Below are 25,802 nucleotides of genomic sequence, written 5' to 3'. Positions count from 1 at the left end.
GAGGTGGCTGAACAGAGGAAAATACGAGACTGGTTCTCCACTCCTCCCTCTCTCTCCCTGCTTTTCCCCACACCCATCCTCTCCCCCACAGCAGCCGTCTCCCCCACAGAGACCGGGAAGAGGGAGGGGGGTGGAGTTGGGGGCTGAAGGATCAGAAGCCCCACGGTGCCCTGTGTCTGAAGGAAGCTCTGGCCAGGGAGAGCTGTGCTGGCTCCTGCGGCCCCCTCCAGCATGATGCTGGGGTTCCTGGGGCTCTGGGCACTGCTTCCTACAGCTGTGCAAGGTAAGTGTCTACAGGGAGAAGCAGGGTCTTTCCAGCCACCCATCATGGGAGGGAGCACTGGAAAAGTGATGAGTGGAGTGGGTGAGTGAGGGTGAAGGGTACAGCCAGGTGTTCCCTTGGTAGGGGTCACGTTCCAGGCCCCTGCTGACCCTGTTTCCTCCTGTGACTTTACCAGGCTAGCTCTGCAATACAAAACATGTTTTATCTCTCTCCTGGCTTCTGTCTCTGCCCCTGCATTCACTCCCATCTTGACTGCTCCCCTTCCCTTACCCTGGCCTGCAGCACCCCCGAGCAGGCGGACCTGTGTGTTCTTTGAGGCCCCTGGAGTGCGGGGAAGCACACAGAACCTGGGGAAGCTGCTGGATGCAGGGCCGGGGCCCCCCAGGGTTATCCACTGCCTCTACAGCCGCTGCTGTTTTGGAATCTGGAACCTGACCCAAGACCAGGCACAGGTGGAGATGCAAGGTGAATGGCGCAGCATCTGCCAGGCATACCCGGGTGGGAGAGAGGTTCATCCTGGGTGGGGGTGGCCGCTGAGGAGGGCAGGAGAAATGGAATGTGTGGAGGGAAAGAAAAGACTGTGAGAGATGGAAGGGATGCCCTCTGTGTTCCCAGATCCGTACACACTCTGTCCCTCCCTTTCCTCCCAACCCCTCTGCATCAGGATGCCGAGACAGTGATGAGCCAGGCTGTGAGTCCCCTCGCTGTGACCCAAGTCCCCGAGCCCATCCTCGCCCCAGCTCTACTCTCTTCACCTGCTCCTGTGGCGCTGACTTCTGCAATGCCAATTACAGCCATCTGCCTCCTCTGGGGAGGCCTGGGACACCTGGTTCAGAGGGCCCCCAGGCCATCCCAGGTAGCCACCCAAGGTGCTGGAGCCAGGTGGGGGCTGGGGCTCACGTTAGGTGAGGTTAGAACCAGGGCCAGTTCTCACCCTACTGCTGTCCTAAGCTTCCCTCCTCCTGGCCTTGAGAAGTTGGTTGCCCTGGTGACTGGGAGATAAGGGGGCTTGTGACCAGGGTGGGGGTGGGCAGAGAAGCAATTCTCTGAGGAGAGGGAGAGAAGCAGAGAGCAGGGTTTGGGGCAGGGCTCACCCAGTCTTCTTTCTTGCTCTAACCTCCAGTGGAGTCCACCTGGATAGCTCTGCTGCTGCTGGGACTGCTGCTGTTGCTGCTGCTGCTGAGCAGCAGCATCTTGGGTAGTACTCCTCCCCACCCTCCCTTGTGACCCCCCCCAAAGGTACTGCCCCAGCACTCTGACCCCTCTCCAGGCTCCCCTGACCCCCATCACTTCCCAGTCTCCATGCCTGGGTACCCTGACCCTAAGGCTGTTCTCTGCCCCAGCCCTGCTGCAACAGAAGGCCTGCCGAGTGCGAGGTGGGCCAGAGCCAGAGCCAGAGTCAGATTCAGGCAGGGACTGGAGTGCTGAGCTGCCGGAGCTGCCTGAGTTATGCTTCTCCCAGGTGCCCAGGGATGGCGGGGAGGGGGCCTCTGGGCACTCCCAGAGAGTGTCTTGGAGAGGAAGCCCAGCCCCTGCGAACTCGGGCAAGACCCAAAGCCAGCACCATGTCCCCACCAGGTCATACGGGAAGGAGGTCACGCAGTGGTGTGGGCTGGGCAGCTGCAAGGCAAGCTGGTAGCCGTCAAGGCCTTCCCCCTGAGGGCTGTGGCCCAGTTCCAAGCTGAGAGAGCATTGTACGAGCTGCCAGGCCTACAGCATGACCATATTGTCCGCTTTATCACCGCCAGCAGAGGCAGCCCTGGCCCCCTGCCCTGTGGGCCCCTGCTGGTACTAGAACTGCACCCCAAGGTGAGGACTGAGGAATGCATGTGTGTGGGAAGGCGGGGCGGGGAGTGGTGGCAGCTAGGCCATGTTCAGGCTTGTTTCTTTGCTGTAGATTGCCTTTTCTCTAGAACATTAAATATGCTTTTTTATTTTTTTCATTATTATAAGCAGTACTTGCTAATATTTTTGACTTACAATATATAGACAAGGAAATGGAGAAATCAAAACAATTCATATTTCTGACCTTAAGGAAAACCAATGTTAAAGACAGATCTCTGGGCATAGACTTCCAAATTGATTCATCTATCCATTCAACTAATATTGATGAACACTATGTTGCTGGAAAAAACACACCCAGCCCCTGCCCTTTCCAGATTTTATAGAGTAGTAGGGGAGACAGAAGGGGATCAAGCAAACACAAAAAGAAATATAAAATGTCAAGTGAATTAAGTGCTGAAAGTAAAGGTCCTATAAGAAAAGACTAAGGAGGCATAACTCAAAGGGAGGATCATGAGCAAAAAGGATGAAGAGAAACAGGCAGGGGCCAGACCGCACCGGCCTTGTAGGCCTCTAAGGACTTGAGATATCATCACCTACAGTTCCTCCACCTCTGAAATCTCAAGTTCTGGAAAGTCTCTTCTTTGACCATATACCTCATCAGTCAGTCAGTCAGTTCAGTCGCTCAGTCGTGTCCGACTCTTTGCGACCCCATGAATCACAGCATGCCAGGCCTCCCTGTCCATAGTCCAGCTCAAAAATCACCATTTTTGGTTTTAACTTTCCGGGCACACTGAAGTCGCTCAATAATGTCTGTAGAATGAGGGACTCCATTGCTCCTTTCCTCCCAGTTGCTCCACACTGGCTGCTCTCCTACCCAACGGCTCTCCCCACCCGGGCCCTGCTACAGGGTGACACCCCAGGTCAGGTGGTTCGTGCGGTGCCCCTACCTAGCCTCCTCGGCCTCTTCTGTCTTTATCCCAAGTCCTGGGAGGCAGTATAAGGTGGTTAAATGAGTGATGCTGGCAGTCAGACTGCTGGGGGGTCAGGTTGTACTATCTCGCCCAGGGATTTCCAGCAAGCTCCTCATCCATAAAACAGGAACGACAGGAGTACCCACCTCCCAGGGTTGTAGTGAGGGTTACAGGAGGCCTGGCACATGCCAAGTGCTCAGGACACTTAAACTAGAGCTACTATTTGCCTTGCTCTGGGTGTGTCGTATGTCTGGGAGACGCGGAGGGAAGTTTGACAATTGATCTCTGCTCCCTGGGGTGAATCAGCCTCCTCCAGCTTTGTGTGTCCCCCTCTTTTCTCTGCTTCTCCCCAGGGCTCCCTGTGCCACTACTTGACCCAGCACACCAGTGACTGGGGCAGTTCCCTGCGGATGGCACTGTCCCTGGCGCAGGGCCTGGCGTTTCTCCATGAGGAACGTTGGCAGGATGGTGGGTGAGCTGGGAGCCAGAAGTCATGGGAGTCAGGGGCCATGCTGCTGTTTCTGATTTTCCCTTAGCTTGGAGGGGAAGGATTGGGGCAAAAAGACAAAGGAGGAAGATCCGTGCCCCTTCAGCCTGGCTTCTCCCACAGGCCAGTATAAACCAGGTATCGCCCACCGAGATCTGAGCAGCCAGAATGTGCTCATTCGGGATGATGGGTCATGCGCCATTGGAGATCTGGGCCTCGCCTTGGTGCTCCCTGGCCTCGCCCAGCCCCCAACCTGGGCCCCTACTCAACCCCGAGGCCCGGCTGCCATCATGGAGGTCAGTGCTCTGGAGGAGGGTGAGACCCAGGATGGTGGTGGTGGTGCTGATGGCGATGCGACGACAGTGCAGCAGCACCTATGGTGTACGGGGTGCTGCGGAGTCTAGTCGGGGGCTTGCTGCCCGGACCAGTGTTGCGGTGAGGGTTGCCATGGAGATGATCCTTGCTGTCCAGGCTGGCACCCAGCGGTACATGGCACCGGAGCTCTTGGACAAGACTCTGGACCTTCAGGACTGGGGCACGGCCCTGCGGCGAGCTGATGTCTACTCTCTGGCTCTGCTCTTGTGGGAGATTATGAGTCGCTGCCCAGATTTGCGACCTGGTGAGGATGGGTGTGACAGCGGCCCCCCTCCCCGCCCCCGTGCCCCACCTGCCCGAATAGACTCACCTACCTCCTGACCCAGGAAGCTCTACCCTTCTCCCTCTTGGTCTAGCTGACACCTAGCCTCATGTGCCTTTTCCCAGACAGCAGACCACCGCCCTTCCAACTGGCCTATGAGGCAGAACTGGGCAGCGCCCCCACCGCCTGTGAGCTGTGGGCCTTGGCAGTGGAGGAGAGGAGGCGTCCTCACGTTCCACCCACCTGGTGCTGCTTTACCAGAGTAAGAGGGCATGGGCTGGCGGGCTGGGGACCTGGGGAGTCTCGACACGGGCTTCAGGGACCTATTCACCAGGACAGCCCACCTGTTCCTGTCCCTTCTCACCTCCACTACCCCTGGCTCATGTTCAGCTGGAGCTGGGCAAACTTGCTCTGTACTCCAGTTCATCCCTTTCCATGGTAAGCCTCACAGAGCCCGTTCCTGAGACACATGCCTTCCTCTTGCTCAGTTCTGCCTTGTCCATCCCTCTTCTCTCCATCATCAGTTTGCCCTGTTCCTCAGTTCCTTCCTCCAGGAAGCCCTCCTTGGCTTTGCTTCTGGTCTGAGTTCTGCCCCCAAGATGGCTGCTTTCCTGGTACACTGGAGCCCAATATTTGTTCTTTAACATTTAAAAAAAAAGTATGTATTTATTTGCTATTTTTGTGTATGCGGAGTCTTCACTGGGGCGCTTGGGCTTTCTCTAGTTGCGGTGCACGGGCTGCTCACTGCGGTGGCTTCTCTTGTTGAGGAGCACAGGCTCTGGGCCAGCGGACGCCCCTAGCTTATCTGCTCCATGCCATGTGGAATCTTCCTGGCCCAGGAATCGAACCTGTGTCCCTTTCATTGGCAGGTGGATTCTTAACCACTGCACCACCAGGGAAGAATAAATGAAAACACATTTATTTATTTATTTGGCTGCATCGGGTCTTCGTTGTGGCACGTGGGATCTCTGTTGCGTCACGCGAGATCCCTCACTGGGGCACACAGACTCTCTAGTTGTGTTCCTTGGGCTCCGGAGCACACAGCCTTAGTAGATGCGGTTCTGGGCTGAGTTTCTCCAAGGCATATAGGATCTTAATTCCCCCACCAGGAATCGAACCTAAGTCCCTTGAATAGCAAGAAAGATTCTGAACCACTGGGCCACCAGGGAAGTCCCCTGGAGCCCAATATTTAATCCAATAATTTCCTCATTCTGTTTTACACCTCTGTGTTTCTGTCATGACCCAATTAAAGCCAGAACTAGGGATAAGGGTTAAAGCAGTGCCTGCATAGTGCAGTTTCAGGGTTTCTGTGGAAAAGTTTCCTTACATGAGGCCCCTTCCCCTGCTACCTGACCTGAAGTCTCCATTGCACAAGTGTCTGTTGGGTTTGGTAACAAAGGCCTGGGTATTGTTTGCAGAAGACCCTGGCTGCCTGAGAGAAAGGAGCAGTTGAACCATTCATTAGTCTGAACTAGCATCTCGGAGAAGGAAATGGCAACCCACTCCAGTGTTCTTGCCTGGAGAATCCCAGGGATGGGGGAGCCTAGTGGGCTTCCGTCTGTGGGGTCACACAGAGTCGGACACGACTGAAGTGACTTAGCAGCAGCAGCAGCAGCAGCATCTCGGAGAAGGAAATGGCAACCCACTCCAGTGTTCTTGCCTGGAGAATCCCAGGGACGGGGGAGCCTGGTGGGCTGCCGTCTATGGGGTCGCTCAGAGTCGGACACGACTGAAGCGACTTAGCAGCAGCAGCATCTCAGAGGAAAAGGTGGACTCTTTGGAGAGAACTTTTCTCCTAAGAGAGGAAATGAAAGGCGTGCTTTGGGTGAAGGGGAGGAAGGAGGCTCCAGGAAGCAACAGAAGAGGAGTGTCGAGACCTGGGCCATCAAGGGTGCCTTTTAATGCTGGGGCCACTCGGGGTCCTGAAGTAAAGCCTGCCTCCCGGTCATTCTTCCCAGGACCCTGGAGGCCTGAGAGAGCTCTTGGAGGACTGCTGGGATGCAGACCCTGAAGCACGGCTAACAGCTGAGTGTGTACAGCAGCGCCTGGCTGCCCTGGCCTGTCCTGAGGAGGCCCACCCCTTCCCTGAGGGCTGTGCACAGGACTGCTCACCTTGCTGCCTGGAAGACCATCTCTCCACTCCTCCCGTTAGCCATTCTCCCTCATAGGCTGCAGCTGAGTGCCTGCCACTTCACGGTTCAGCAAGGTCCTTTTTCCAGAAATCCTCAACCTACCTGGACTACTCCTGTGTAAATATACATTTATGTATAACCGGTGTTTGCTGTTGTTCAGTCGCTAGATTGTGTCTGACTCTCTGCGACTCCAGGGACTGCAGCATACCAGGTTCCTCTGTCCTCCACTATATCCCGGGGTTTGCTCAAATTCACATCCATTGAGTCGGTGATGCTATCTAATCATCTCATTCTCTGCTGCCCCCTTCTGCTTTTGCCTTCAATTTTTCCCAGCATCAAGTTCTTTTTTTCCAGTGAGTTGGTTCTTCGCATCAGGGGGCCAAAGTATTGAAGCTTCAGTTTCAGCATCAGTTCTTCCAGTGAATATTCAGGACTGATTTCCTTTAGGATTGACTGGTTTGATCTCCTTGCAGTCCAAGGGACTCTCAAGAATCTTCTCCAGCACCACAGTTCAAAAGCATCAATTCTTCTTGCTCAGCCTTCTTTATGATCCAACTCTCACATCCATACATGACTACTGGAAAAACCATAGCTTTGATGATATGGACATTTGTCAGCAAAGTGATGTCTCTGGTTTTTAATATGTTGCCTAGGCTTGTCATAGTTTTTCTTCTAAGGAGCAAGCATCTTTTAATTTCATGGCTGCAGTCATCATCTGCAGTGATTTTGGAGCCCAAGAGAAGAAAATCTATCACTGCTTCCACTTTTTCCCCTTCTATTTGCCATGAAGTGAAGGGACCAGATGCCATAATCTTAGTTTTTTGAATGTTGAGTTTTAAGCCAGCTTTCATTCTCCTCTTTCACCCTCATCAAGAGGCTCTTTAGTTCCTCTTCACTTTTCTCCCATTAGAGTGGTATCATCTCCATATTTGAGGTTGTTGATATTTCTCCCAGCAATCTTGATTCCAGCTTGTGATTCATCCATCCTGGCATTTCACATGATGTACTCTGTATATAACACTTCCCTGGTGGCCACCTATTTCCCCCATAATTTAAACAGCACTCTTTGAATAATCTTTAAATATAAGTTTCATCTGTCTTGCCTCTGCTCAACAGTCCACTTGCCTTTTTCGTGACGATGCTGTGGGCACTATCTACAGAGGAGGAAACCAAGGGCTCAGAGAAGTTTAGAATGTGTCCAAGGTCATACAGACTTTAAATAACAAAGAAGGGATTTTCAGCCATTAAAAGTGAAGTTTATGCTGGAAATAGAACTGCCATACGACCCAGCAATCCCACTGCTGGGCATACCCACCGAGGAAACCAGAATTGAAAGAGACACGTGTACCCCAATGTTCATTGCAGCACTGTTTATAATAGCCAGGACACCGAAGCAACCTAGGTGTCCATCTGCAGATGAATGGATGAGAAAGCTGTGGTACATATACACAATGCAGTATTACTCAGCTATTAAAAAGAATGCATTTGAATCAGTTCTAATGAGGTGGATGAAACTGGAGCCTATTATACAGAGTGAAGTAAGAAAGAAAAACACCAATACAGTATAATAACACATGTATATGGAATTTAGAAAGAAGGTAACGATAACCCTGTATGCGAGACAGCAAAAGAGACAGAGATGTATAGAACAGTCTTTTGGACTCTGTGGGAGAGGGCGAGGCTGGGATGATTTGGGAGAACGACATTGAAACGTGTATTACCATATGTGAAATGAATCGCCAGTCCAGGTTCGATGCATGAGACAGGATGCTCAGGGCTGGTGCACTGGCATGACCCTGAAGGATGGGATGGAGAGGGAGGTGGGAGGGGGGTTCAGGATGGGGAACACATGTACACCTGGGGCGGATTCGTGTCAATGTATGACAAAACCAATACAATATTGTAAAGTAAGTAGCCTCCAATTAAAATAATAAAAAAGTGAAGTTTATGGAAACACCACAAGTAATTAGAAATAGATAATATTATGTGAACATATGTTGATAGCCTGGGGTTATGTTAAAACAAAGATAAACCTATGATCACAAGAAAAGCAAACAAATACCGATTTGTTTCAAAATACCCAACCGGAACCATCAAGATGATCAAAAACAAAGTCTGAGAAATGAGCACAACCAGGAGGAGTCTAAGGAGACACACGGCCTCTTGGATAAAATCCTGGAATGGAAAAAAGGACATTGGGTAAAAACCAAGGAAACATGAATAGAGTATGGAGTTAATAATCATGACTCAATATTGGCTTATTTGGGTAACAAATAAGCCAATATTTTGTTTTTTTTCACTTTTCCCTTTTTAGCATGAAGGATCTTAGTTTCCTCACCAGGAATTGAACCCATGCCCCCTGCTCTGGAAATGCAGTTTTCACTAGACCAACAGGGAAGTCCCCTGCCCCCACCCACCTTTTTTTCTTTTGTCCTGTGCCACAGTTTAATGCCTTCACATACTGACATAGGCCTGCTTACCTATAGTTCTTAGACAGCAAGCCACAGATGTCTCATGCTGCTTTATATTTCTATAGTGCCTTCCTCAGGTCTAAGAAAATAACTACAAATATTCTGTATCTTCAGCCTCTTCTCTGAATGTCCTCTTTTCTTTCCCCCACCCGGTAAAATGAATCTTGCTTTTCCTGGACTGTTAACTGTTTTTTTCTTTCACATACACTGGAGGAAGGTGGATATTTTCCTTGCTCTCTGTTGCTGCTTCTAGACCATTTCTCTTTCTCCTTAAAAATCCAAGCTTCTCTGAAATGCATGCCGTGAGACCACATGATCTGCTACTTTATCTTGTTGTGGTTATTTGCAGACCCCCTGGTCACTCGCGTATTTGTTGAATATTTTAGTATCTGCTCAAAATCTTTTTCTTTTCATCATTACTTTTATCATCACTTTTAGTGACTTAAGTCACTATGTAGATAATCTGCTTAATCCTTTCATCTTGACCTTTCTCCTTCCAACAAGATTTTCCTTTACCACCTTAGCCACTAAATCTGCCTCAAGAATTCTGTTCTTTAGGTACCAACTCCTGCCTTTTCAGCTCAGTTACTCTAGAAAGCCTCTGTTGGCACATCCAATCCATTCACCCTGTCACTTTTTCACTAGTCATCTCACCTCTTGTGTTTTTTCTTCCTTGTTCAGTTTATCTTCCATGGTCTTTCATCATAATCGCTACACTCTCAACAGTCTTACCCCTCTTTCCATTTCTCTTATATTTTTCAGGCAAACCCCATCCTAAGTTAAATCCAGTTCTCTTCCTATTTCACAGCTGTACCCAAGCATTGGTATTTAACTGGAAGAAGCTACCACCTGTGCTGACCGCTCTCGCTTTACATGTGGCCCACAGACTTCAAGTCAGCCCTCCATACTGAACAACAATCCTAATACAGTACCCTAGTTAATTCATTTGCACACTTTCTGAGATGACTATTTCTGACCTTCTTCCTCCACCTCACTCGCAACTGATAATCTTGCTTATTTCCCTGAAGGAAAAAAAGATCAGGAGCAAACAGCAGAGTCACATTTTTCCCCTCACCAAAACTACCAGTGCATTTACATCTAGATCTGTGGACTCTGATTTCCCTCCTATAACAATAGTAACAGCTAACACATGTAGTCTAGGGCTTATTATACGTTCAGCAGTGTTTGGAGTCCTGCATATATTAAGTCATTTAATCCTCACTATGAATTAAGTATTATTATTATTATCCCTCACTTTAGAGATGGGAACTGAAACATGGAAATTTCTTTTGAATTACCTTGTCTAAGGTTACAAAGAAAGTATTCTGGATTCAGAGTATAAGCAGATAGGGTAGGGGGAATCCCTGGAGAAAGAGAACCAAGCATGACTTTCCTGACACAAGAGAAGTCATTTCTGGCCTAAGCCATTTTGTCATCTAACCTTGGCCACAGTGCTTGTCCTTGAACAGGGCTCAGTATTCAATTATCTTAAGGGAAGTGAGGGAATGCAGGAATGAAAGAAAAGCAGTCAAGAAACAATAGCTCAGGGTAAGTACCCTGGTAGTCCAGTGGCTAAAACTCTGTATTCCTAATGCAGGGGCCCTGGATTCAATCCCTGGTCAGGGAACTAGATCCCACATGCCACGATTAAGAACTGGTGCAGCCAAAAAATAAGTATTTTTTTTGAAAAAAGAAACAATAAGCCAGGGATAGAACAGAGTCCCAGTTCCTCCTCAAGGGGTATAGGTAACAATCTGATACACGGCTTTGAGTTCTGCTGGCTCCCACCAAGGTGGAGAATGGACTAATGATGTTGACCTTTTTTGACCCTTATGACTTTTCTGGACTCTGTCAACCTTTGCCCCACTTCTATGATGAATTCTCCTCTGTTCACACCCCTTCATGAATATGCATGTACTATTAGCTTAAAACTTCCCCAGTTTTGCTGTTCAGGGAAACACTACTTTGGGACAGATTCCCAGTGTTCTTACTTGCTGCAGGCAATAAATCTTTCCTTCTTCTATGGTTTGGTTGTGTCTTTTGGCTTGACACCTACCAAAAGGTGAACCCAGTTTTCAGGTAACAAGAGCTCATTCTTGGTACTTCCCTGGTGGTCCAGCAGTTAAGCGTCCACCTGCGAATCGAACATGGTTTCGATCCCTGATCTGGGAAGATCCCACAGGCCGCAGAGCAACTAAGCCCATGTGCCACAGCTACTGAAGACCTGCATCCTAGGTCCTGTGCTCCACAACAGGAGCAGCCACCGCGATGAGAAGCCAGAAAACCTCAAGCAGAGAACAGCCGCTGCTTGCCACAACTTGAGACAGCCCACACGCATCAACGAGGACCCAGCACACCCCATAAGAAATAAATTTAATTAAACTACAAAAAGGAAGTACACTACAATGGGAAAAAGTCTCTTCAGCAAGTGGTTTGGAAAAGTTGGACATCTGCATGTAAATCAATGAAGTCAGAATACACCCTTACACCACACACACACACACACAAGGGTCATTCTTTCAACCACTACATTGTATTAAGTGAACTGTCCTATCTAGGGTCAATGTTTTCTCCGGTAAACTTGAACCCCTTTTTCCTTGGTCACTTAGGAACTTTGTTCCTTCAGTTATCCCTTCCATTTTTCTCTTTACTGGATGATTCCCATCAGTTTAAAAACATGCTTTAAATTTTCCCGTCTCAAAAAGTCCTTCCCAGACTGCCCGTCCTCTTCTTTTCCCCCAATCCTCTAATGATTGCCGCTCCATTTCTCTGCTTCCTTGCTAACACTGCTTGGAAGAATCACTTTTATTTGCTGCCTCCACCTTCTCACATGTCATTCTCTCCTCAAATTGCGGCAGGCAAAATTTCATCCCTAGAATGTAATTAAAACCACTCTTAAAAAAATTCACTATTCTTCAATAAATCCAATGGCCAGTTCTCAGTCTGCCTCCTACACAATTTATCAGCAGCATTTAAACATTTGATAGCTTCTTCCCTGAATCCTTTCTTCACCCTTTTCCTCAGATTTCCCACTCACTCACGGGGAAAGGGGAGAACCTGTATCCTTTGCTCACTTTTCTTGCCAATTTCTAAATACTGGCAGGCCGGAGTTCAAGTTCTGGGCCTTTTTTCCTACTCTGGCTACCTGTGTCCCCTCGCCGACCTTACTAGCTCCTTTAGATACCTTGATAACTCTGGACTGTTTTCTCCTCAGACAAGACCTCTTCCTGAGCACCGAACTGCCTTCTCAACATTTCCACTTGGATATCTGATAGGCCTCCGAAACTTAACCTTGTCCAAAAATACTTACGTCTGCTCCTCCCCCATCTTCATCTCAGAAAATGACACCATTATTTCCCACTCAATATTCTTGGGTTTATTCTTGATTTCTCTAATCATTTCACCTCTACATCCAGTCCAAGCCTGCTAAGTTCTACCTTAAAAAAAAAAAAAGAACCCACTAAATCAACTATACTTCAATTAAAAATACCCAGAGTCTGGGGACTTCCCTTGTAGCTCAGTTAGTAAAGAATCTGCTTGGATGCAGGAGATCCGGGTTTGATTCCTGAGTCGAGAAGATCCCCTGGAGAAGGTAATGGCAACCCCCTCCAGAATTCTTGCCTAGCGAATCCCACGGACAGAGGAACCTGGCAGGCTGTACTCCATGGGGTCGCAAGAGTTGGACATGACTTAGCAACTGAACCACCACCACTGCCACCCAGAGTCTGACCCTGCTGATCATCTCCACAACTTCCATCCAGGCCACCACCATTCTCCCTTGGACCAGCAGCAACCTCCTAACTGGGTTCCCTGCTTCCCTTTAACCATCTCTCTCTATTTTGTTCTTTTATTACACAGTAGCCATAATAATAATAATAGCAATTTCATATTTTATATAATAATTTTATTATATATTTATTTATATTCTGCCTCTACCACTAAGATATTACCTCTATGAAGGCAAGGATTTTTTTCTCCTGTGTTTTTACTCTGTCCCCAGTACTTGGCTAGCTTGAGAAGTATTTGTTGAATGAATGAATGACAGAAGCATGGTAAATCATTAAAGACTTAATGAATGAGCTTTAAAAGCATTATTTAAATGCTTTTTAAATAATCTGAGTTTAGGGAATTCCCTGGTGGTCCTGTGGTTAGGACTCTGTACTTCTACTTCAGGGGGCATGGGTTTGATCCCTGATCAGAAAACTAAAATAATTCAAGCTAGGTTTCCCTGGTGGCTCAGTGATAAAGAATCTGCCTGCTAATGCAGGAGACACGGGTTCGATCCTTGGTCCAGGAAGATCCCACATGCTGCAGAGCAACTAAGCCCAGGAACCACAACTATTGAGCCTGTGTTCTAGAGCCTGGGAACCTCAACTACTGAGCCCATGTGCTGCAGTTACTGAAGCCTGGGAGCCCTAGAGCCTGTGCTCTGCAATAAGAGATGCCACTGCAATGAGAAGCCTGCACACCGCAACTAGAGAGTAGCCCCCATGCAAGCCCCCACAACTAAAGAAAAACCCATGCAATAAGGAAGACCCACCACAACCAAAAATAAACAAAATAATTAAAATCCCGCAAGCCGCACGGTGTCATCAAAAAAAAAAAAAAAGAAATCTGAGTTTCAATCTGAGGAAGAATTTCCCAATTAGCAGGTAAGTGAAGAGAGGTATGGAGGATACTGGCAATCTATAAGGGTCCTGTAGGGAGATTAAAAATCATCCTGAGTGAAAGTCGTTTAGTTGCGTCCAACTCTTTGCGACCCCACAGACTATACAGTTCATGGCATTCTCCAGGCCAGAATACTGGAGTGGGTAGCCTTTCCCTTCTCCAGGGGATCTTCCCAACCCAGGGATCGAACCCAGGTCTCCTGCATTGAAGGCGGATTCTTTACCAGCTGAGCCACAAGGGAAGCCGGAGAATACTGGGAATCACCTGAATCTAACAGTAATAGTTCTTAATATAAATGTGAATCATGATACTACTACATGGTAGCATGTAAGTGCTTATTATGTGACAGATACACAATTATCTCAACACAACCCTATGAGGTAGGTACCACTGCCACCGTTTTACAAATGAGGAAATTGATGATCCAAGGGGTTAACTTATTCAAGGTCACACAAAGTGTCAAAGTCATGATTTGAATCCAGGTCTGTCAGACTAACTCCAGAACCGTCATGCTCTATTCCTCCATTTGTTCATTCATGTAGTTATTTAACAGTTAATCATTCATTGATACCTTCCTATGTACCAGGCACTGTGTGAACTGTTAACTGTGAAGTGTCCTTCCTTTCAAGAAGCTTACAGTCGAATGCAGGAAGCTAACATAAAGTAATTACTCATTCATGCATGATTATAAGTTGAGATAGATATGCTAAAGGAAAGGCAAGGATCTACTAGCGGCTAAAACAAAGGAGCTTACCTGACTAGAGTATCAAGGAGGCTTCCCTGAAGAAGTGACCCTGGAGCTGAGAGCTGATGAATGAGCAGGAGTTAAGTAGCGAAGTGGAGAGAAATGGGGAGAGCATTCCAGGCTGCAGGGGCAGGAAGTGCAAAAGCCCTCCTGCAAAAGGAACCAAGACTTTCTGCAGGGAAGAAAGGCCTAGGGGCTGAAGAGCAGAGAGCGAGGGGTGAGCAGTATGAGAGGAGAGCAGAGAGGCAGTAGGGTCAGACCACTGCAGACATTGCAGTAATAAGATGTTGAGTTTTTTTGGTTTGACAAATTGGAGGAAACAGACACTCACAGAGCTGGTGAGAAGGTGAAAGTGAAAAATGAAAGTGTTAGTTTTTCAACCATGTCCGACGCTTTGTGACCCCATGGACTGTAGCCCGCCATGCTCCTCCGTCCATGGAATTCTCCAGGCAAGAATACTGGAGTGAGTAGCCATTCCCTTCTCCAGGAGATCTTCCCAACCTAGGGCTGGAACCCAGGTTTCCTGCATTGCAGGTGGATTTTCCACCGTCTGGGCCTCCAGGGAAGCCTGGTGAGAAGTCAATAAATATAACCTCTATGGAAGGTTATTCATCAATATCTATAAAAAGTCAAAATATGTAAAATGACACATCAGGGTTATTTACTTCAGCATTGTTTTTACTAGCAGAAGATTGAAAATAACACAAATCTCTCTTGGTTGGTTAAACTGATTATGGTACATCATATAAAAGAATAAAATGTAGTTGTGAAAAAGAGTGAGGACATACTCTCTACTGATACAGAAACATCTCCAAGATATATTAAGTGGGGGAGAAAAGTTGCAAACTAAACTCTGCATAGTTTACTGTTTGTATATTTAAAAGAGGGGATATAAATTTATGTCAGCATTTGCTTGATTATAATGAAGAAACTGTGGAAATGTATACAAGAAACCAATTATGTGGTTATGTGTGTTATGTGAGTTGGGAAGGTTGGGTAAATAGAGAACAGGGGTGAAAGGGAGACTTTTCCCTTTATACCACTTGATTCTTTTTGGTTTTCTAACATATTACCTATTCAACAAAAATGAATACATTCATGTAAAAATAGTTTCAACCTTTGTCTAAAGGATAATGCAATGCCGCTGAAGAATTTTAAGCAGTAGGGTGATGTCAGAGTTGGCTTTAGAAGACAATTTCCAAGGTTGAAATGTGGAGAATGAATTGAAAGAGGGCCAGAGTGGATGCTGACAGGACAGTCAATGAGGCACCACTTCATACGCACTAGAATGTCTGTATCAATAAAGACAGTAACAAGTGTTGGCGCAGATGGGGGGAAATTGGAACCCTTACACATGGTTGGTGGGGATATAAAATGGTGTGGCTGTTTTGATAAATAATTTGGCAGTTCCTCAAAAATGTTAAACAAAGAGTTACCATATGACCCAGTAATTCCTCTCATAAGTAAATACCTAATAGAATTGAAAACATACGTCAGTGCTCGTGTCCCATGCACCCTTGCAGTCAGTGGGTGAGCTAGGGCAGCAAGGCAGCCTCCTTATAGCTCTGTGGAGTGCCTCTAGCCTCCCTACTGGAGTCGCTGGCAGGGGCCAGCCTTGCAGTGGTGTGTTCTACATCAATGGCTCCAGCTGGATTCATTGGACTAGGCAAATGGAGCATCCCATGGCAATCCTCTTGTTATTTATGATGTGTTCCCTGATGCATGCAGAGAATTTCTAGATGCAAGTGAACCAATAGTGTCTTCTCCAGCAGATGGAGCTTGCAAGGATGGAATTATTACAATGTTGCCCACCAGTATCAATGCAATAGAAGCTTATTCTGGAGCAAATGGGATTCCAAAAAAAGCGAGGCAAGGCTCACTATTAACAGACTCTAGTACTACTGATCCTATAGTTTGGGAAGATTTGGCCAAAGAAGTTGAGAAAATGGGAGCAATTTTCAGGGCTGCCCCTGTTTCTGGTGGTTTGGAAGCTGCTCAGTCTGGGAACCTCACGTTTATGGTGGGAGGAGCACTGTGCTAAGTTGCTTCAGTCGTGTCCTACTCTTTGTGACCCTATGGACTGTAGTCCACCAGATTCCTCTGTCCATGGGGATTCTCTAGGCGAGAACACTGGAGTGGGGTGCCATTTCTTACTCCAGGGGATCTTCCTGACCCAGTGATCGATCCCGTGTCTCTTATGTCTCCAGTGTTGGTAGGTGGGTTCTTTATCACTAGTGCCACCGGAGGAGTCACAGACATATTTGCTGCTGCCCAAGAGCTGCTGGGGAGCAAGGATTCCAATGTGCTGTGTTATGGAGCCTGTGGGCCTGGGCAGGCTCTGAGGATCTGCTACAACATACTGTTAGCTATTGGTATGATCGAAACTGCTGATGCTATGAATCTGGGAATCAGGTTAGGACCTGACCCAAAACTATTGGCCAAAATCCTAAATGTGAGCTCAGGACAGCATTGGTAAAGTGCTGCTTATAATCCTATATCTAGGGTGATTGATGGAGTTCCCTTCCCTAATAACTATCAGGGTGTATTCAGAACAACATTCATGGTTAAGGATCTGGGATTAGCACAAGACTCTAATGTTAGCACAAACACCCCAATCTTCCTGGGCAGTCAAGTCCATCAGATCTGTGTGGATGATGTGTGCAAAGGGCTGCTCAAAGAAAGGCTGCTTCTCCGTGTTCCAGTTTCTATGAGAAGAGGAGACATTCTGAGTTTGTCCACCTTTGGCAGTGGACACTGTTGGAAACCAAACTCTACCTTGGAACCTCTTTATTGCTAACTCTGCAAGTAAATAGGTCTGTCTGTTTTCAATTGTCTAGGTCACAGTAAACCCTGGTATTTTTTTCACCCATTTTTTAGCTGCTTATTCTTTTTAAAATCTATTTAGCAAATATATAATACCTGAAATTTTTTTCCCTGTAAGCCACTAATGATCCCTTGCTAACTGATTCCCCTGCTAAGCTGATTGGCTTTTTCAAAAATTTGAGAACTTCTCTGGTGGTATAAGGATCCCCCTGCCAATGCAGGGGATACAGGTTTGATCTCTGGTTGGGGAAGATTCCACATGCTGCGGAGCAACCAAGCCCATGGGCCACAGCTACCAAGCCTAAGCCAACTGCTGAAGCCGGTGCACCCAGAGCCCGTGCTCCACAAGAGAAGCCACCACAATGAGAAGCCCATGCACCACAGCAAAGAGTAGCCCCGGCTCACCGCAGCTGGAGGAAGCCCAAGTACAGGAGTGGAGACCCAGCACAGCCAAAAAAAGAAAAGATCCCTGAGCATCTTTGAGTAAACTGTTGCATATTTCAATTACTACAATTTGCACATAAAACCTATTTTTTCCAATACAATAAAACCCATTTTAGAGGGAAGAAAAGAAACTTCCATGAGGGAAGGAGTTAGAAAAAAGGGAAGTATAGTGAATTACTACCCATGTCCCTCAGAAAGTCTGTCCCTTTTGTAGTGTTCTTGCATTACTCTTGTTCAGTCGCTCAGTCGTGTCTGACTCTTTGTGACCCCAAGGACTGCAGCACGCCAGGCTTCCCTGTCCTTCACTATCTCCCAGAGTTTGCTCAAACTCATATCCATTGAGTCAACGATGATGCATTACTGAGGTTACTGATTTATTTTCTAGGAGTTGATAAAGCAAGAGAATGCCTTGCTGTATGTTATATAATTTGGACTCTGTTACATTTATCTTGGTGTGTCCCTCTTGTAGCAACTCCCAATACTTAGCAAGCTTGTTTTTTATATATTTGCTTCCTTGTACATTCTTACTACATATTTTTGACTTCAAAAGCATACCTTTAAAAAACAAAACAAAAATATACTTTAGAACTGTTTCAAAGCCAAGAATGATACGTGCTTTAGATAATTATTACATTATTCTAAATATAACCATATAATATTGAATTCAAATAAATTTCTATGCTGATAATAAAAACATATGGTCACACAAACTTGTCCATGAATGTCCACAGCACCAATGTACATAATAGGCAAAAATGTAAAAACAATTCAAATGTTCTTCAACTAATGAATGGATAACTAAACGTGATATAGCCAAAGAGTGGCATACTAGTCAGTACTTCCTTCATACAAAGGAATGAAGATTCATAGTACATCATGGGTAAACCTTGAAAATATTATGCTAAGTGAAAGAAGCCAATCACAATAGGTCACATATTATACAATTTTGAATTTGTATGAAATGTTTAGAATAAGACAATTTACAGCAAAACATTAATCAGTGATTGCTTAGGGCTTGAGTAAAATGAGGGAGAGGTAAGGAGACAAATGAGGATTCACTATTAATGGGTACGAAATTATTTTAAGGGGGACAAAAAATGTTCTAAAATTAGAAAATGGTTACACAAGCTCATGATAAGCTAAGAACTATACACTTTAAATGGGTGAATTGTATGGTATATGAGCTATATTTCAGCAAAGCTACTTTAAATAAGAGATAGTTGTCAAATTTCCACGGTGGTCCAGTGGTTAAGCATCCATCTTGCAATGAAGAGGAACCAAGTTCCTGGTTGGTGAACTAAGATCCCAGATGCTGTAGGGCAACTAAGCCCACACACCGTAACTACTGAGCCTGCATGCTTTAACTACTGAAGCCTGTGTGTCTAGAGCCTGTACTCCACTAGAGAAGCCACTGCAATAAGAAGCCCATGCACCACAGTGAAGACTAGCCCCTGCTTGCCACAACTAGAGAAAACCCGTGCGCACCACCAAAGACCCAGCGCAACCAAAAAAACACAGTAAATAAATTATAAATTCTAAGAGGAATCATGCCCATAGAGACATATCCATAATTTCTTTCAAACTCAATGATCTTTCAAGAAAGAGAAAAATCAGATATAAATTGCCTTTAAAAAAAATTTCCAATTCTTCTTACTTAGTACAAGCCTGATATAAAAATATATCAAAATGTACTATGATTATGCAAAACATAGTATTGTATGTCAAGTGTATTTCAATAAAATATATAGCAAAAACTTTTAATTAAAAATTAAAAATCTATCAATTTTAGTTCAAGATAATAAACTCAGCATAAGATATATCTTCATATTTTTGTACCTCACAGATTTGGGATGTAATATTTTCATTATGGTTTGGTTTGAAGTATTTCATTTCCATACTATTTTATTCTTTGACTCAGAGTTATTTGGAAGACTTTTGCTTTTTTAACTTCCACATATATGTTTGTTTTGTTGAATGCACACAAGCTCATGTATCCGACACAGTGAAGGCCAAACAAACCAGAACGCTGGAGTCTGGAAGAGAAAAAGGCTTGCTGCTGAACTGAGCAAGGAGAAGTGGTGATTAGTGTTCAAAAAACTCAAACTTTTGTGATAGTTTTTGCAGAGGAGTTTTTATAAGCAAAACTGGGGGCTAGGCCTGCAGGGCACGTGACTTTCTTCTGATTGGTTGGTGGCAAGGTAACAGGATGGTATTGCATGAATGTTGTGCTCAGAAGAAAGTTACCATTCTTTACCTGGTTGGGGGGTTTATTTCCCACAGAAAAACTAAATTGTTACGTATTTCCCTTGAGGAGAAACCAGGGCTCTGCTTTATGACTGCACTATTGTTTTTTGACAGTTCCTCCTTTGTTTCTGCATTCTCTCTCTTCCCTGATTAGTAACTATTTGAATCTGCCCTTTGGAATTCAGGGACGGTCTAGGAAGCTGAGGGTTTCCCAGGTGGCACTAGTGGTAAGGAACCTGCCTGCCAGTGCAGGAGGCATAAGAGATGCAGGTTCGATCCCTGGGTTGGGAAGATTCCCTGGAGGTGGGCACAGCAACCCACTCCAGTATTCTTGCCTGGAGAATGCCATGAACAGAGGAGCCAGGGGGGCTACAGTCCATAGGGTCGCAGAGAGTTGGACATGACAGAAGTGATTTAGTACGCATGCTAGGAAGTTGAATCTGTTTTCCTACAAACAAGAAAAGGGGACCAGGAAAAGGTTTGTGGGGCCTTCATTTGTATTTATATTTTACACTGTGGTCAAAGAATACAGTATGTATTACACAATTCTCTGAAGTTTGAATTACATTCGTTGAGACCAATTTTTATAAATGTTTTACGTATGCTTAAGAGGGATAAGTAGTTTTTACTTTGGGTGAATGGTTCTACATGTTTATTAAATCAAGCTTGTTAAGTGAGTTACTAAAAAAAAAAAAAAAAAATTGAGGCCATTGCAGCAGTCCAGTTAAGAGATGATGGCAGGCTAGGAGCAGAGAAGATGGAGAGAAGTATAGGGATTCCAGATTTATTTGGGAAGCAAAACAGACCCTTCCTGATGTTGGAGGGGGATGGGAGGAATGTGGAGAGAGCCATTAAGGATGACTTTCTTGGTTTCTGGTTTATGCAATTTGCCAGATGGCAGATAAATGAATTTTTAAATTTTTTTTTAAGTTCTACCAGTTTATTGCCAGCAACCCATCTCCCTCCACCCTCATGCACGCATGCTCGGTCATGTAACCACATGGACTGCAGCCCGCCAGGCTCCTCTGTCCATGGACTTTTCCAGGCAAGAATACTGGAGTGGGTTGCCAAGATATTGAGATAGGGAATCCTAGGAGAGATTAGACATCTATATTTCCCCCAAGAATGTTTCTTTGCTTTCTATGGGGGCTAAGAGGGCAGCAGCAAATATTGAGGCTATGGGTGAGAGCAGCTCCCTGCCATTCCTTAAGCCCTCTGTGTATGTATGTATATCTGTACAACACATCACAGTACAGTAAGTTCCCTATGGAAGAATGAGCTCCATTCCAAGAGTGTGTTCATAAGTCCAATTTGTTTGTAAGTTCAACAAAGTTAGCCTGGTTACCTAACTATCTTTGGCTACACAGGCTAACACAATAGGCTATATAGCTGTTCTTCGGTTGCTAAGTCATGTCCCACTCTTTTGACCCCATAGACTGCAGCACACCAGGCTTCCCTGTCCTTCACTATCTCGTGGAGTTTGCTCAAACTCATGTCCATTGAGTCGGTGATGCCATCCAACATCTCATTCTCTGTCGTCCCCTTCTCCTCCTGCCTTCAATCTTTCCCGGCATCAGGGTGTCTTCCAATGAGTCAGCTATTCACATTAGGTGGCTACAGTGTTTCAGCTTCAGCATCAGTCCTTTCAATGAATATTCAAGGTTGATTTCCTTTAGGATTGACTGGTTTGATCTCTTTGCAGTCCAAGGGACTCTCAAGAATCTTCTCTAGGACCACAATTGGAAAACATCAATTATTCAGCCTTCTTTATGGTCCAACTCTCACATCCATACATGACTATTGGAAAAACCATAGCTTTGACCATACTGGACCTTGGTCAGCAGCGTGATGTCTCTGTACTGTAACAGGTTTATAATACTTTTCACACAAATAATACATACAAAAAATAAGGAAAATAAATTTAATGTTAAAGTACCTTGAAAATTACAGTAGTACAGTACAGTAAGTAGTGGTAGTAGCTGGCATACAACAGCTGACATATAGGAGCTGGCATCAAGAGAACAGGGAAGAAAAATTACTGACTGGAGGAGAGAGAAGAGGTGGCAGAGGGTAGAGCGGAGGGATTCGTCAGCAATAGGAGACAGAGGGCAAGCTGCATGTGACAATGTACGCCAGACACGTGAACCAGCTTACCTAATTGGACACGCGAACATACGCACATTCACGTCTTCGAAAGTTCACAACTTGAACGTAAATTCACATTGGAAGGGTGTGGCACCCAATAGACTAACAGCTCAGAAGTCAAGGGTCGAATCTCTAGGCACTTCGGAACCTCGCCCTGAAACTGCCCCAGCCCTCTCCTAGCTCGTTTCTCTGAGCCCCGCCCACGGGGATTTCCGGCTGCCCTTTTGCACCCGCCTCTCCCTGAAGCCCTTGGCTCCGCCCCTACTGCTACCGTTGCCTTCTAGCCTAGAGGGGGAATGGAGTGATTGACGAGTACGCTTTCCAATCCTAACGCAGAGTGAACACATATTACCAATTAGACGGTAGCAGGGGCGGATGCTGAAGCCTACAGTGGGAGGGTTACCAGGAAGTGAGTGGAGGCTAAGAAGGACGAGTCCGCCCAGGCAGTGGTGTAAGGGTGACCAGACATCTAGGTACTCCAGTCTCCTTCTTTCTCCATTCCTGGGTGAGGAGTCCCTTCGCAGCCGGGAGTCAGGATCTCTATTTGCCCTTTTGAATGGGGGCGGAGGGGGTGTGTCTACTGTGTAAGCATTTGAGGATCTTTCCTGATTCTCCTACCTCCTTTCGCCTCACGTCGGGTCCTTTTCTTAGCCTGGGGTGGGGGTCTTGTCCCCCGTCACTCTCCGCCGGCAGCGGTAAAGTGTTTAAGGTCTTTCCGCAGCCTCTGGGTGGTTAAAGTCTTCCGGACTCGGTCACGGAAAGGCAGATGGGTTTATACGGAGTTTAGGTTTAGGGAGATTCGCGGACTCAGCCTCTCTTCCGAGGAGTTAGAAGCCTCCTGCCGCGGCCAGAGCTAGTGGAAGGTGGAGGGCCTCTGGGAGCTAGGTTCCCGTGGCTAGGGAACTAGGGATAGAATTAGGTATTGAAGGCGAAGGAATGGGTGGAAAGAAACATTTCTTCCGTGGAGGTCGTGGAAGTTCTCTAAGGGATTGCGTACAGTGGAGTCGGAGTCGTTGGAGTTGGGCCTGGGGCTTGGTCTCTTAAACCGCCCACCCACCTGTGGGCCATCAGCTGTTTGCTTTCATTTCTATCTCCTCAGGCTGAAGGAAACATCTGAACATGTGGAATCCCAATGCCGGTAGGTGTTTGGGGGATTGCTTCTCTTGCCCCAACCCCTTTTCAGATGGGCCACAACAGGAGGTTTCTGTGTCAGTTTCTCCTCCTCTCCGCTCACCCGCAAAAGCAAAGTCCTTACTCGCTGACCCATCCTCTGGTCTTTCCCTCGAGTTCACTGTCTCCATTTCTCCCCCGCCCTGCCAGGGGCCTTCCCTTTTCTCTCTCTTATGCAAGTTTGCCTCCCCTTCCCTTCATTCTCTTTCCTCACCTTCCCATTTGCCTTTAACTCTTGAGTGATTCTTTCTGTTGTTGTTTGTTGTCAGAGGCTCAGGGCAGTTGTAATCTTAATTTATTCTTTGTTTCTTCCACCAGGGCATCCAGGACCATATCCACAACCCCCTAACGCTGGGTATCCTGGAGGTTGCAATCCTGCCCATCCACCACCTGCCAACCCTCCCTTTCCTCCAGGCCCCTTTCCCACTCCCCCAGGAGCACCCCAGGGGAATCCAGCCTTTCCCCCTTGTGGGCCCTGTCATCCTGTGCCACAGCCAGGATATCCAGGATGCCAGCCCTCAGGTCCCTACCCCCCTCCATACCCACCACCTGGCCCTGGCATGTGTCCTGTGAATCCATTGGTTCCTGGTATAGTAGGACCAGGAATAGTGATTGACAAGAAGGTGCACAAGAAAATGAAGAAAGCTCATAAAAAGAAGCAGAAACACCATAAGCATGGCAAGGTAAGTGCCCCTGGAGCCTGGCTGGGAAGGGGTGCCCCTTCAAAGGGACTAAGAAGGCAGGGGGAGGGCAAGGAATGGGGGGTTTGAAGTCTGAGGATGTGGGACAGTGACTGTGTAAAGGATTCCCACTGGTAAGAATCTGATAATCCTAAAAAATTTATTAGCCTTATTAGGCCTTCTGTCTGGGAGGTGCTAGGCTGAGCCACAGAATGGATGTCAGCATCAAAAGTCTTTCTAGTTTGCCTTTCTCTTCCTAGAACTCCCCACCCCACCCCCACCCCACGCTTGTTTTAGCGAGTTGGACACACCCACTGAGGTGGTCAAACATCAAGTGATAGTCAGTCCTTTGACAAAGCAAAGTCTTATATAATAATTAACTTGTAATAATCTGGCCCTAGGTCCTGGAGTTTTTCTCTCCTTCAGTGTTCTCAGGGTGTTGTGTTAGTTACAGGGGCTCCATTGTCCTGCTATTCAGTAGGGAAACTGAGGACTAGAGAAGTCAGGGACTCTCAGCCTCTTAATAAAATCTGAGTTTCATCCTTAGCCCCAAGGCTAAATACCTTCACTCCAGAGGATTGTTCATTAGCAAGGGTAAACATAGCTCTCAGGACAACTCTGGAAGGAGTGAACCGATCTTGAGGAGGCCTTAATTTACATTTTTCTGCCCGAAATTTTGGAGAAGGAAATGGCAACCCACTCCAGTGTTCTTGCCTGGAGAATCCCAGGGACGGGGGAGCCTGCTGGGCTGCCGTCTGTGGGGTCGCACAGAGTCGGACACGACTGAAGCGACTTAGCAGCAGCAGCAGCCCGAAATTTATTTGCCTTATGGCTTTGGATGCTAATTCTCCATCTTTGGTAGAAGTCTGAGGGGAAGGAAAGGTGAGCTTGAATGGAGACACTCAAAAATGTTTTTGATGACAGTTTTGATGGGAGTATACGTGTAAAGAACCTTGACTAGGACTCTCCCAGCCTCCTCTCCCACCTTCCTCACTTTCTCCCAGTTGGGACTTAAGAAAAAGTAGAGATAGATGCACACACAGCTACTGATTCTACTCACTTTTCTTAGTCTCATAGCCACTAGGAATGTCCATGCAGCTAATTAATACTATAAGGGAGCAGCTGTTTCCTTGTACAGTTCTACTCTAGTGCAATTTATTCCTTGCCTAGGCACTGGCTCAGGTAAAGAAAATTGGAAACTTTCTCCAAATGCAGTATGTTAAATTCTGCACAATGATTTAGGATGGTTTCATCCATTCCTGTATGCTCACTGCTGAAGGAAATCCTTGCTTTTGCTGTTTAAGGGACAGTCGAGTTGAAGACTCCTGACCTTCTTAGAAAGCAAAGGGCACTGGGGTGGAGGTAAAGGGCACCAAAGAATGTCCTGTGAAGTAACAAAAGTCATTTGGATCTGATGTATCCTTTCCCCTTTCCCCTTGCAGCATTCCTCCTCCTCCTCCTCTTCCAGCAGTGACTCTGACTGAATACAGGGCCTGGACCCTTCCCTCAAGTCTCTCCAGTTCAGCTCTCCCATCAAGCTTCAGATGCCATCTTGTACTGGGGGAAATTAACTCTTGCTACCCCTTCACCCCCACCCTTGCAATCTAAGCCTCATTCTGCTGTTCAGCATTAACTAGCTAGGACAATCGGAAAAGAATTACCACGGGCTAACAAAGGCCATCTTCTCACTGCTTGGATAGAACTTTTAGCTGATGAGTTTGACAGGAGAAATGTTTTTTGAAGATGGTAAGATTTGAGCTAAATACTAAAGTAAAGATAAGTCTAAGATCTGTAAAATGTGATTTTTTTTTTTACTTTCTTTTGTAGTAGTTATGATTGAGGAGATGCTGTGGGACATTGAGTTATGGAAAGGAAAAGTGACCTGTACCTTTCTTATGATTGTAGCATGCTTGGGTGATTTAGTGGCAAATAAACATTTCCCAGCAGGCCTCTTATTGATGGCGCTCACTGCAAGGCTGATGGCAAGTGGAGTCCATTTGGTTGATGAGCTCTGACTGCCATGATGAAAACTCATCTCTGATCTCTCACTCAGGATGCTATCTCAGGCCCTCCTCTCGCTCTCCAACTCTCAGTCCAAATAAAGCTGTTTCTCCTGG

The 25,802-nt window shown here is 46.4% G+C and overlaps 2 protein-coding genes and 1 pseudogene across 4 annotated transcripts; all 3 read left to right on the top strand.

Annotated features, from left to right (window-relative positions):
* The first annotated feature begins 216 nt into the window (after window positions 1-216).
* AMHR2 (anti-Mullerian hormone receptor type 2) lies at window positions 217-11,147 on the top strand. The gene is given in 12 exon segments (XM_088836982.1): window positions 217-283; window positions 566-748; window positions 948-1,139; window positions 1,407-1,484; window positions 1,627-1,745; window positions 1,862-2,092; window positions 3,393-3,507; window positions 3,650-3,822; window positions 3,998-4,145; window positions 4,289-4,425; window positions 6,122-6,412; window positions 10,980-11,147. Coding segments are annotated over 12 exon segments (1,887 nt in total). The 5' UTR covers window positions 217-231.
* A 4,833-nt stretch (window positions 11,148-15,980) lies between these two features.
* On the top strand, window positions 15,981-16,908 carry LOC129535971 (3-hydroxyisobutyrate dehydrogenase, mitochondrial-like; annotated as a pseudogene).
* A 5,312-nt stretch (window positions 16,909-22,220) lies between these two features.
* PRR13 (proline rich 13) lies at window positions 22,221-25,802 on the top strand. Of its 3 annotated transcripts, none has more exons than XM_055396193.2 (4): window positions 22,221-22,308; window positions 22,935-22,973; window positions 23,324-23,688; window positions 25,128-25,802. In XM_055396193.2, the coding sequence occupies exons 2-4, from the start codon at window positions 22,955-22,957 to the stop codon at window positions 25,167-25,169; spliced, it is 426 nt and encodes a 141-aa protein (XP_055252168.1). In that variant the 5' UTR covers window positions 22,221-22,308; window positions 22,935-22,954; the 3' UTR covers window positions 25,170-25,802. The 3 variants fall into 3 exon arrangements, with proteins under 3 accessions (XP_055252168.1, XP_055252167.1, XP_055252169.1); XM_055396192.2 differs by having other exon boundaries at window positions 22,222-22,340; XM_055396194.2 differs by having other exon boundaries at window positions 22,305-22,419.

This window comes from Moschus berezovskii, chromosome 6 (genome assembly GCF_049115385.1).
Source record: "Moschus berezovskii isolate FMDL1 chromosome 6, NW_MosBer_1.0, whole genome shotgun sequence".
NCBI lineage: Eukaryota > Metazoa > Chordata > Mammalia > Artiodactyla > Moschidae > Moschus > Moschus berezovskii.
The sequence above is the reverse complement of the archived record's forward strand: the minus strand, read 5'-3'. Positions and strand labels throughout refer to the sequence as shown.